The sequence below is a fragment of the Dermochelys coriacea genome, chromosome 10, assembly GCF_009764565.3.
Source record: "Dermochelys coriacea isolate rDerCor1 chromosome 10, rDerCor1.pri.v4, whole genome shotgun sequence".
NCBI lineage: Eukaryota > Metazoa > Chordata > Testudines > Dermochelyidae > Dermochelys > Dermochelys coriacea.
Genome location: NC_050077.1, coordinates 50751109 through 50764142, shown reverse-complemented (window position 1 = coordinate 50764142; position 13034 = coordinate 50751109). Strand labels below are relative to the sequence as shown.

The window sequence follows — 13034 nt, the reverse complement described above, 5'->3', positions numbered from 1 at the left end:
GAAGGTCTTTCAAATGAAACCTGAAAAAATAGGTCCTGTCCACACTCTGGATGCTAAAAGAGCCCATGCCACCTTTTTAAAAGTAGGGGTTTGCCTTTGGCCAACACTGCCCTGTCTTGCTAGTGTAGAGAAGCATGCTGGGTACTAGTTCAATGCTACTCTGTATGCTGGAGACATATCTGTGGTGGAGGGATATAAAGGTGTTGAGCACTCTGGTCCTAATCTGATTGGAGTTCAATGGGACTACTTATATGATTAAAGATAGCCAGGTGCACAGCTGTTTTTCCTGATAAGGGCTAGAGAGCTCATCGCCTTACAAAATTGAGCTCGTAGTTTGCAATGTGGTGTCAGACCCTTTTTCATTCAAAATTTCAGACCTTTACTTCCCTGCTTATGCTGGAGAACCTTTTGGAAGACTAGAGAATGAAAGGGATAGTGAAATCAACATAAAATATGAACTGCAGCTTTCCCAGCAAAATTAAAGTCCATTGAGAAAGGAAAATTTTGGGCTTTTTGAGGGGATGGGGAAAGCAATGGGAGAAACAAACATGTTATGTTAGACAACAATAACTCTGTTTACTAAAGGATAACTGAAAAGCTGCTAATGAGTAGAACAGGATGGGGTGGAGGGTGGGTAACTGGGAAGCTTGCAGAATCAGCCCAGCAGAGTGTGTGTGTGTGTGTGTGTGAGTGGGGGAGCAGTTAGAGGAAAATTGGCAACCTGGTGGGCTTAGCAGAGCAGGGATGGCTGTGGGTAGGGTTACCAGATGTCTCTTTTTTAAAGGGACAGTCCCATATTTAAGACCTCCTGCAGATGTCCTGACTTTTTCTTAAAAGCAGACAAATTGTCCTGTATTTTCTGTCTCCCCCTAACAGTACTGGCGGATCCTGTTGCTGGCCAGATTCCTGCTTGCCAGCTGTCTTCCCACCAGCAGTGAGTGGGGGTTCCAGTGGCCGATGATGAGGGTGGGTGTGCAAGGTTGGTGGCGGGTCTTGGCACTCCCCCAGCTATTCCATCAGTGTAGCCCCTGCCATAGGCATCGACTCTGTGGGTATTCTGGGGCGAGAGCACCCACAGGGAAAAATTGGTGGGTGCTCTGCACCCACCAGTAACCAACCTCCTCACCCCAGTTTACCTCCGCCTCCTCCTCTGAATGTACCGTGTCCCATTTCTCCCCCTAGTGCTTACTGCTGTGAAACAGCTGTTTCGCGGCGTAACCAGCTGTGGGAGGGCGAATGTGGCATGCTTAGGGGAGGAGGCAGGGAAAAGGCGGGACCAAGGCGGGAATTTGGGGAAGGAGTCCAATGGGGCAGGGAGGGGCAGAGTTGGGGCGGGGACTTTGGGGAAGGGGTTGGAATGGGGGCGGAGGGGGTTGAGAACTCACCAGCTCCAGGAGAAGTTGGCACCTATGGCCCCCGCTGCATGCCAGCTCTTGTCCAGCAGGCCCTGCCCCCCCCATCCCATTTCTGGCCAGAACTGGCTGTGCACTGCAGTGGCACCAGCGAGTGCAGGCAGGTGCCAGGCAGCAGCTAGTTATGTGTCGCCTCTGCTGCCCATCCATCAGCCCTTTATGTGCTCCCCGTCTCACTGTCCTCTCCCTGCTTTTGCCCTTCGCCTTCCCCAGCTCTGCTGCTCCTCCATTCCCCTTCCCTCCCAGTGGGGTGTGTCCTATTCCCAGAGCTGTGTGGAGAACCAGCCCTGGGTCAGAGTGCTCAGCTCACTAACAGCCTGGCCGGCAGGCTCCTTCCTTCCCCACTGCCTCTGGCTGGGCTGGCGCCCTGGGAAAGCCCAAGACCCTCCGGCCTGGGGCGCTGGCCAGAAGGAGCCAAGCCCTGCATGTGCCAAAGCCCCACACAGTGCTGGCATGGGGAAGCCTCTCTGTCCCTCAACTAAGCTCTGGGGTGCCAGGGGGGTGGGGGAGCGATTTCTAGCTTGTTCAAGCCCTAAACCTGCAGTCTCCACAGCAGCCCTCCGGGACAGGGGCTTAGCACTCTCTTCCCACCAACCCCTTGCCCTGGGTCTTTCCCCCAGGGAGCATGGGTCTGCTCCATCCCCTCAGCACCCTCCCCTGCTGAGCCCCTCTCTGGCCTGGTTTGCTGAAGCCCCTGCAGTCAGGTTTCTTGGGCCCTGGGTCACAATGCATCGTTAAGGCTTAACTCCTTCCTGCCCGTGCTGTAGCCAAGGGACAGGAGGCGACTGGGTTATGGCTGTGGCCAGCAGCAGCCTGGAGGTGTTAGCTGCCTTTCAACACTATGCAGGCAGGAAGGGACAAGCTGCTTCCAGCCACAGGGGGGACAGGGAGGAGGAAGAGATGAGCTCTGCAAAGACGGGGTCAGGTCATCCCTCCCCCCATGACTGGAAGTAGCTCCCATCCCTTCCCTCCTGCACAGTGCCGAAAGGCTGCTGCTGGCCACATTCTGGTGTGAACCCTGGCAGAAATCTGGGGGGGGGAGAGCATGCGACTCTGTGTGCCCCCCACGGATTGCATCGGGAAGACACGGTGCCAGGTACTGGGAGAGGCGGGTCTATCTTGTGGGCCCATCCAGACATAGAGGGCAGAGAGTAGGTTCGGCTCTGTCACTCACCCCCCCATGTGAGAGGTGTACAAGAGTGCGTGCGTGTGTGTGTGGGGGGGGTAGTGGTGTGTCACCTCTCCTTGTGTGAACCCTAAAGCCTTAAAGATAAAGTAAATAAAAAGAGTCCACCTACACAGTATTTTTTAATGGGGGCTCAGTCAACTTGATGTTAATTTGTATGTTTGTACTGCATAGTTCTGTCATTGAACTTGCTTGAATACGAGTAATTTACTAGGTGTCCCGTATTCAGTATAGGAAAATATGGTCACCCTAGCTGGGGGAGAGAGTGGGAGGCTGGTAAGGCTAGTGAGTTTGTCAGGCCAGATAGGAGTTGCTGTTAAAAGTACAGCGAACCCTTTGCTGTTAGCATCAAGGAGTTCTTGGGAAGCTGGTAGGGCTAGTGGATGGGGATGGAGTAGGGAGTCAGGTCAGTCCTAATGTGTGTAGCGGATCTAGTGGACCAGACCTAGTATATATGTCTTTGGAGTGGGAATGGAAGTAGGGACCCCATTCTGCCCTGTGGCTGCTAGGTGAGGGGTTGTAAGTACAGGGCTAGTCTTACCCTGGTGTGTATGTGTGGAGAAGTAGGGAGGCAGGCCGCCCCTGGTGAATGTGTGTGTGGGGGGGACATTAGGGGTTGGCCCAGACTTGGCACATGTGAGAGTGACTAGAGAGCTGGAGCTACACTGGTGTGGGAGTGGCAAGGGAGAGATGAGCAAGGAGGATGAACCCTGCCCTGATGTGAGGTGTGCATGGGGCAGGGCTAGGAGTGAGTAAGGGCCCTGCCTTGTTGTGTATCTGGGATAGGAGGAAGGAGGCCAAGCCTGCCTGCTGGTTCTACGGGTGGGAAAGTGAGCAAGGAGGCTGGGTGGGCCCTGCCCTGGTGTGGGAGGTGTGTGTCTTCTGCATGATAGGGGTGAGTAAGTGCCCTGCCCCAATTGGTGTCTGGGGTAAGGGGCCAACCTGGCCCCAGCCTGAGGAACGAGGACATCTGGGGGCAAGGCTGACCCAACCCTCTGGAGGGGAGGGTTGAACCCTGCCCTTCTGTGTGGAGGGAGGAGGGATGAGTATGGGTTGGCACTGCCCATGGGTGCGTGGGTGGGTGCGTGCGTGCGGTGAACCCTGTCCTAGGGGAGTGAGTAAGGGGCTGGCCTAACGCTGCCCTCCAGTTGGGGTGGGGGGAGAGGGAGGGTTACAGACCCTGTCCGGCAGTATGGGGGGGGGGCAGGGGGCTGGCCAGGCCGCGCGTGGAGGGAGCCCTGCCTGAGGGCAGCGGAGCAAGGCGGGGCCGCCCTTGCACTGTTGCGTGGGGCGGGGTGGCTGGTGGGCCCGGCCCAGCACGGCTGGGGAGGGGGTGGCTGGCTCCGCTGTTGCCCTTTTAAATGTGAGAGAGGGTGCTGGAGGCTGGTACAAAGGGAGCTGCCTCCGCCGCCGCTTCTGCTTCCTCCACCGGCTCAGGCTGTTCCCCGCCATCTTCCGCCCAGCAGGCGCGGCCGGGTCAGGCCGGGCCGGAGCCGAGCCGAGCTGCGCGGGGCGCGTGAGGCGAGGTGGCGCAGGCCCGGGCCCGGGCCCGGAGATGAGGCCAGGATGTCGGTGTCAGGGCTCAAGGCCGAGCTGAAGCTCCTCGAGTCCATCTTCGACAAGGACCACGAGCGCTTCCGCATCGTCTCCTGGAAGCTGGACGAGCTGCACTGCCAGTTCGTGCTGCTGCCGCCGCCGCCGGGGACCAGCCCGCCGCCGCCGCCGCCGCTCACCATCCACTGCAACATCACGGTGCGGGCCGGGCCGGGCCGGGCCGCTGGGGGAGGGGGCGCGGCGCCCGCCCTGCTGAGGGGGGCACTTGGCACCCACTCAGCCGGGAGCAGCGGGCGGGGGCACGCAGCGCTCGCCCAGGGCGCCTGGCACCCACGGGAAGGGGGTAGAGGTACCTGTTGCCCCTAGGGTATGGGCACGGCCCCCTGGCATGGGGTGACTCAGCACCCCGGGGTACGTCGTTCCCCCTGGGCAGCAGCATATGGCACCCGGGTGAATCCATCGCCTGCAGGGGCGAGTTTACCCAGTGCCTAAGGGGGCACAGCACCTAGCAACCAGTACACGGGGGGCAGCTGTGTGCCAGCGGCGTCTTGTGTAGTGTCCTCCGAGCTCGGTCCTGAGACACCGTGGGGCTGCCGCTGGCGAGACGCTACGCGTGTAGCTCGCCTTCTTCAGAGCCTCGGTCTATCCCTGCCTTCGTTCCCCCTACAGATGGGGAGAAACCTCTCTTTCTGCCGCCCCCCCCCCCCGCCGATTCGGGCTGCCCCTTTCATTTCCCTTCATAAAGTATGGAATCGGCACCCCTGCTTTCTGTTTCTCAGCTGAAAATGTCGCCTCTCTTCGCCTGGGGGCATTCTTCGGGATGGGGGGAGAAAGGGGCTTTGCCCACCACTTCGTTAGTTATGCTGCGTGTCTGGTTCTTAGTTCGGAAGTTGGAGAAGCCGTGAGCCCTAAACAAAGGGAGTGTAGGCCCTGGAGAGAGCAAGAGCCCCCCCCCTTGTGTATCCCCACCGTTCCTGCTGTTAGTTTTGTGCCCTAAAACCCATGGGGTGAGGAGAAGGAAAAAGGAGGTTGCAGGGGGGGAAAGTACCTCTCCCTAAAGGATTTTAGTGGGACGTGGTAAGTATTTTGCTCCCTCCCCCAAAAGGTGGAAGCCCAGGAAGAAGGTGGAGTGTGTGCACATTACTGAATACGCAATACAAAACCAAGGCCTGAGCTGAGCAATTTGCTTTTCTGTGTGACCCAGCCAAGTGAACGCCACAGAAAAGCTAACTGTTTTGGGGTTGGGAGGGCAGAAGGCATACCAGATCTTTTGGTTTTCTTCTACAGCCTGGTGTTTACTTTATCTGCATTTCTAAAATTCAATTTTAAAATGTGTGTAATGGTGAATAGATTTCACTTCTGAAAGTGACTGAGTTAGTAAGGAGGCTGAGGAAACTTAATTATTGCCCATTTAAAGGGATAAAACTGAGTGCTTGCTGAATAAAATACTTTTCTTGCATAATGAATTTATGGAGGGGGATGTGTTTTGAAGAACTTATTGGTGGGGGGTTTTGTTTTTTGTTACATGAGTGAGTAAAACAGTATTGGGGGGAGTAAGGTCATCATGGTAAAGATAGATAAGTAAACTTTTGTCTAAACTGATAAAATACCCCTTACCAGCTTTAGAAATATTGTAGACCTGAGCATGCAAAAGGATTTGAACATATGGGACCTTTACTTCATGTGGAATGCCACTGTATGTTCACTTTGCAGCATTGGGGCCATGTATAAGTAAACTTACCTGTCTATTTGGCAAGACTGCTCTTAAAGGTAGACTGTTTTTAAGGCTTGACTGTGTGAAATTGGGGTTTAGTAGTTGGGGGTCAGAGTAAAGATGACAACATCGTTCATTGCCTTTTGGAAAAGGATGAAAGCATCTTCAGACAGACATCAAAGGGTCTGACTCTGCAAATGCCCAAGTACTGAAAGCTGAAAATTTAATTAAATTAAAAGTCCTTAGCATTGCAATATTAACATTAGTTATTCTTTAATGTAATAGAATCAACCACATTTTACCTGGTATCAGTTACTTAATTTTTTTCTATTCTAAACTAATTTAGCTACATATTTTAAAAGAAGGATTTGCAGGTTTGACTGTTAAATGTCATGGAATTTGTTTTGTATTTGTAAGTAGTTAAATATAAGGGCACTTAATCCAAGTGTACTTACTTTTTTTAAAAACACCAGTAAATTTTTATAATGTAATAGGCAACATGTTTTGGAGCCCTATGTCAAGAAAAATCAGATAATGAGTTGCATGACTTCCTATAAATAACTTTATTTCAATAGAAAACTGTACTGCTTTTTGGCTGAGGAGGTTGATTCTACTTTCCACATTGCATGAGCTCTTTCGTAAGTTTCTGGAAAGACTATAAGAGTTTCTGCACCATACAACATCAGTTCAGGATGATGGGTTGTTTTTCCTGTCAAATAAGTAGTAAAGCAGCCAGTAGCAATGGATTCTGGGTTTGTGCTGTGGTGTTTCTAGCCTTTTTCTACCTCTAAAGTCACTTTCAGCAGCAGCTCATACATCTTTTTTATTCCAGGTTGAAATTTGGTTAGTACTTTTTGGTAGTTGCTTAATTATCTTATGTCGGAGCATAAAACCAATAATGTTAAGTGTGACCTAGGCTTTCCCCAGCTTATAGTAGTGTCTGTTTACTATGCTGTGCTGTTATGGTCACTTGCCCTGAAGTGAAGGCTGAAGCCTCAGTTATGTTGGTTTACGTGGCATGTGACCTTGCCACAAAGGAACTGAAAATGGCTGTTTCAGACAGAAAAGCCAAGGCTTCTGCTTTGCAAAGTGGTAAAAGTTGAAGCTTCTTGGAAGTTGTATTTTGCACTTCTGCCTAAGGAGTTGGTGCTGTACAAAACTAGTTAAATACTCACAGTATGAATAGAGTGACTTATTCAACCAATTTTACAGCTCAGGGATGGAAACTGAGGTACGGAAACTGACTTTCACAAAATCATGTGGGAAGTCACTGGGATAGCCAAGAATAGAATCCTGATTCCCAGGCCTGGTGCTTTGTGGCAAGTGTATGTACACTTGCCTTCCTATTAAGGCTTGAAGTGGTAAAGGGAATTCTCTGTAGCAGACTCATACTCAAGTCTTGTGGTTTTAATTCCGAAGTGCTGCCAGCTTTGTCTCTAGATATTGTATCTTAGAAAATTATAATTCTTACCCCTCATCCTGCATGGGATCTAGAGTGCTTTTCTAGAGAGCTTGGTCAAGGCATTCTAGGCTCTAGAAAATATTTTCTGATGACAGTGTTAGCACACTCAAACTTGTAATTTTATAAAAAGCTGGCAGTAAAAGTGTGGTTCTCTGGAGAAACTCGGCCATTGCTAATGGAGGAGTTATCTCCAGGCTCTGGAATTAAAGTGCAAATATGTAACTTTTAGTCAGTTTGCCTTTCCTAGGCAACTTAACCCTCACAATATTGAAAATCCTCAAGGATATTTCCTTTCACTTGGAAAAGGACTCCTGGAAAGTACTGCTGTACTTCCATAGGCCGTTAAATGTTTATTTCCTTCCTCCCTCTCCTCCACAGAGACTAACATTACCGGATTATTTTTTAAAACTTTCCCAGTTAATCAGTTTGGAATATATGCTTGCTACTTAACAGTAGTAGGTTTCTGAATACCAAGACTCCTATTTATAAGGGAAAATAAATAGCAACTAACCATGTGATCCTTTGCTGTAGATCACAAAAGCTTATGCTCAAATAAATTTTAATCTCTAAGGTGCCACAAGTACTCCTTTTCTTTTTGCAAATACAGACTAACACGGCTGCTACTCTGAATTCCATCTTGTGGGACCGTCGTACCACATGTACATTGTGGTGGCTATATAAACACTCGTGCATTGTGTATGGACATGAAAACTATTAATTTTTTAGAATGATCACTCTTACAAAGGAACAGAGTTCTTTCAAGAACTTCTGGACCAAGACCTAAAGGAGATCTGATAACTTACATTTCTTTCTAATTAATCTTGGAGAATTTCTTTCCACACTCCAATCTAAAGAGAGATGGCAGAGGGAATAAAGCTTAAAAAAAAAAAATTACCTGTGATTAAGAAACATGGGTTCTCACAAGGAATTCAGTGTGCTGAGTTGACATACTTTGACTAGCAGTGTGTCTCTTCTGGAATTTCCCACTGAGGTGACATTCTCACTTTGAAGGCCTGGAATAATATCTCATTGGAAAATCAGTTCGTTGGAAAATCAAAGCTCAGTGTTTTCTACAGCTTCGTAGGAATGTTGTTCATCTAATTCTTAAAGACCCCTGAAATACAATCCATATCAAGCTATTAATTTAGTTAATCTCCTTTTGGATATAGGATAGGAGTGGTCAAGTAGGCATCCAGTCAGATTTCAAGGAAACTGTTTGCTTTACCCTTGCCAGGAGAGTGATCTATATTGGACCTTAAATAGTTAATCCTATTAGTTTCAAAGAGGCATTTTAGGGTGGAGTCATCCTTGTCAGAAATACTGATTCTTGGGTCTGAAAACTATCTAATTATTGAACTTGTTCAGGCCATGTACCTTTACATTCCCACTGGTTGTGCCAAGAGCAATATCTCTGCTCCAGAGTTGTCATCTACCTTTTTTTGTGTTCCCTTTCTGGTTAGCAGCAGCACCTCAGTTAAGGTCAGGCTGAATAAAATTTGCCTGTTACAAGCTCCATGTGGATTTACTCTTCTCCCCTTGGGGTGTTTTGAATAAAAAGCAAATCAGTGAACTTAAAATCAGTAGTTTTATTGCTTTTCTATAACAATACTTCTAACTTAGACATGTCTTTATCTGAGAGCTGTAGAGTTTCAATTGGAGATGTCACAGCCCAAGTCTGGTAAGGTACCAAAAGTTAAGTGTTGTTACTGGATGTTCTGCTCTCTTTTCACAGAAAGAGAAGTAACTACCCATATGAACTGGTAGCTGAAATGCAGAGACTGAGTTTTAGGGAGAACTCTTATTTTCTTTTCTGCATGTGTTTTTTTAATTATTGGCTCACTTCTGTGTTTAAACGGACACAAACTTGAAAAACCACGTTTCCATCAGAACACGCTGCACCTATTCTTACAATTAACTTATGAAAATATACTTGTTACAGTAATTTTATATATACAGTTTAAAGATATATTTGTAGTATTATATGAGACCTCTTTAGAGTGGTGGCAGTGGAGGGACAAATTGGACTCTAATCTCAGCTAGTATCTATCCAAGAATGAAATTTAATCCCTGGACACCTAGGCGCTGACTTCCCCTCCTTCCCATGGGTGCTCGATCCTGCCTCTGCCCCCAGCCCCGCTCCCATTCCACCCCTTCCATGAGGCCCCACATTTTCCCATCCCATCCCCAAAGTCTCTGCCCCCTCCCTGCCAATATTCCAACTCCTTCTCCAAATCCCCACCCTGGCCTCGCCTCTTCCCCGCCTTATCCCCTGAGTGTGCCATGTTCCTGTCTCTTCTCCTCCCCCCCCCCCGCCCCGGAGGGTGCGAAAGCTGCCAAATCGTTGTTTGTGGTGGCCGGGTGGGAAGCGCTGGGAGGTACGCGGAGGGACGGGAACAGGGCGCATTCGGCGGAGGAGGAGGTGGGGCAGGGGGTGAGGAGAGCTTGGGCGCAGAGCACTCAGTAATTTTTCCCACTGGGTGCTCCATTCCCAGAGCACCCACGGAGTCGGCACCTATGCCTAGACAGGTGGCAAAAGTTGTGTGTCGCTCACGTTTTACTTAGTGCTTACATGTGGCCTATGCTGAACATTGTACTTGTATCAGCCATCTGCACACGGGGTGAATTTTGTCCCAAATGAGTACCACATACTACTGTTCACAAATCATGTAATGTGACTTATTCTGGGAGTTGGGTTTCTTTCATATAGAAAGACGGATTCTCTGCCTTTCCTGAAAAGGTAGCCTTCTACTGAATCAGAGTTCAAGCTACTATGAAAGACGTAAAAGGGTGTGATGTCTGGAGATAATTGCAACCAATGAGAGAGGACTTTACTTTTCGGTCTAACTCTGCATTCTGAACCCAAACTGATAAAAAGATGATAAATACTTTTCTGTTAACTCCACAATCCTTTTACAATTTAGTACAGACAAAAAAAATATACATAGGCATTTCACATCATGCACCTCTTTTTTTTTCCGGGTATTAATATTAAAGGCAATACCTAGAAGGGGGATGATGTGGAAGCTTTTTTTTTTTAAGGATGCTCAGTTTATACACAACTAATTCCATAATGAATGAGTTACCAACTCAAAAGAAACTACCAAACTTCTCATACGATGGTAAATCCTTATAGTGATGGTTAGAGTCCAGATTATTTCCTATGCAGTTTATAAATACAAGGAACAACCAGAAAAAAGTTACTGGACACTTATTGTAATACGCAAATTCTAAAATGTATAAAACTCCAAGGAGCTAGACATGTTGCATGGAGGTGGAATAATCTTATTTATGCAACAAATTATGAGAATAATAAATTAGGAATGGGTTCCTTCTTTAAGGAATGCACTTCTGCCAAAAAAAAAAATTAAATTCAAGAATACAAATACTAAAATTCAAAGAATGCTGAGTTTTCTACCTGTATAATATACTTCTACACTGCAAAGCTCAAACTGAAAAATTAAACTTTGCTAGAATAATATTTTTTGGAAAAAATTCCAACTGCACTAGAATTGAACGAAGGCTTATAAATGTCTGTGGTTTCTTTCATTTCTGTTTTGTTGTTTACAGCTGCTCTATAGCAAGAATCCATGGCCTAAAGATTATATTAAGAGCTTTGAAGATAAATTGCTCTCATTTCCCTTGATAAAATGTACTTCTAATCATGATAAATTGCCCCTAACATATCACATGAAGCCACAATCATAGGCCCCAGTGCTGCAGATGTTTGTTCCGCGTGTCCAACTGTAAGCATCTGTGTAGTCCCATTCAAGTCTAGGGGACTACTCATGCATGTGTGAACTATAAGCATGTGAATATTTTCAGGATTGGGGCCACATGACCCCCAAAACAGGCATTTTTTTTAAATGCTCATTGAAATTAATTAAATCCGGTGACAATGTAAAAGTTTGATCTGGCTTAGGTACTTAGATACTACAGTGATGGGGGCCCTATGAGTGCCTCACAATCTTTAATATAGTTATTTTCAAAGCACCCCTGTGAGGTAAGGAAGTACTATTATCTCCATTTTACAGATGGCAGATGAACTGAAGCACAGTGATTTGCCCAAGGTCACACAGGAAGTCTGTCCTGGAGCAGAGAGTTGAACCCTGGTCTCCACACCTTAGGCTAGTTTTGGATCATTCTTCCTCCTAGTTTACATACTTGCTCAATCAGATTAGTATTAATGCTTCCCAATGTTAATGTGGTCAAAGTGGTCTCTGTAAAACTTAGAGTTGCAAGTAATCTTTGCAGGTTTCTTAACATTATTCACTTATTCTACAGAAACTAAAACCTAGTTTAGGATTACTTCGTTGGACAACTAGAAGACATTTAGTGTCCTAGAGTGACCGTTTGTTTCATGTCATCAAAAACATTGGATTTGAATTTGAGCAATAGCTCAAATAGCCAGAATTTGAGCAATAGCTTTATGTGCTCTATGTGGCTCTCTTTGTAAATAGCATTACTATTGTGACACTCTTTGTAAATAGCATTACTATTTCTCGATTTAATTTGACATTGTGTACACAGCAGGGATGCCTACTACTGCTGCTTCTGTTTGATGTGGTATTAGAACTGATAACTAGTCCAAGAACTAGTGGTTTTATTTTACTTGCCCCAAATCATTCTACTTGATTTCCAAATTAATGAATCTAAAAAAACCAGTTATTTCCTGCTTTATTTCAAGGAAACCTGTGATATCTTGGACAACACTGTGTGATAACTGTTGGCAAATGTTTTTAAATAGAATTAACCCCTCTATACTTGCTCTTTATAGACATGAAACCTCCCATTCCTGTAGGAAAATTGGGATTATTAGAGTAGATTACTATGAAATAGAATATTTTATCAAACATCTTTTATAGGAACACCAGTAGCTAGGAGGAAGAGGAAAAATACTGGTTCAATAGGGTAACTCTTCCCACAGGTATTCTAAGGAAGCATGCCCATTTGCAGGGATCTCCTCATCTGCTGAACTGCTGGTTTAATATGGAATTTTTGCAGTTTAGTAGCTGAAGGAACTTGGATTCCAAGGTTTATTCAGTCAGAAGAAAGTAAAGCTTCTGATTTGGTAAAAGTGTTCTATCCCAAATCTGAAAAGGAGTACTTGTGGCACCTTGGAGACTTAACACATTTATTTGTTGTTTGTTTGTCTCCAAGGTGCGACAAGTACTTCTTTTCTTTTTGCAAATACAGACTAACATGGCTCCTACTCTGAAACCTATCCCAAATCTGAACAGGTTGTTGCAGAAGCGTGGTATTTGACTTTTAAACGGTCTATAAGGAGCTTAACAGTATTGATGATCTATAAATGGAAGACAAAGTCCTGCATTAAACAGCTTTGCTGTAAAGATACAGTAACAATGCAAGTGTTAGTAATTGGAGACTTGTGTGGATGTTGGTGTAGATCAGCTCTGTAGACTAAGTGTGAATTTTTGTGTCTTTAAGGAGAGCTAAAGAACTTGACAAATATTGATTGGGATGCTCTTCAAGCATAGGAGGGATAAAGAATAGCAATAGGCAAAAGGTAAATCGAACTAAGAGGGTTGGGTGGAACACGGGTACATGGCAAGAGGATGTAGAGAAACTAGTGAGAATTGCTCACCAATGTAAGAGGAGATAGTCTGTGGAGGTGATCCATGAGACACTAGTAGGATATAGTCCACACATGGAAAAAACAGAAATGGTTGAGGAAGAGAGAATAAAACT

At 46.6% G+C, this 13034-nt stretch overlaps 1 protein-coding gene across 3 annotated transcripts in view; it reads left to right on the top strand.

Annotated features, from left to right (window-relative positions):
- The first annotated feature begins 3801 nt into the window (after positions 1 to 3801).
- Positions 3802 to 13034, top strand: part of UBE2Q2 (ubiquitin conjugating enzyme E2 Q2) — a 74625-nt gene continuing 65392 nt past the window's right edge. The window contains exon 1 of one of the 3 annotated variants that reach the window (XM_038419143.2): positions 3802 to 4350. In XM_038419143.2, the coding sequence (XP_038275071.1) occupies positions 4165 to 4350 (186 nt within the window). In that variant the 5' untranslated portion in view covers positions 3802 to 4164. The remainder of the gene's footprint in view (positions 4351 to 13034) is intronic. The other 2 variants (XM_038419146.2, XM_043493863.1) reach the window with 2 other exon arrangements.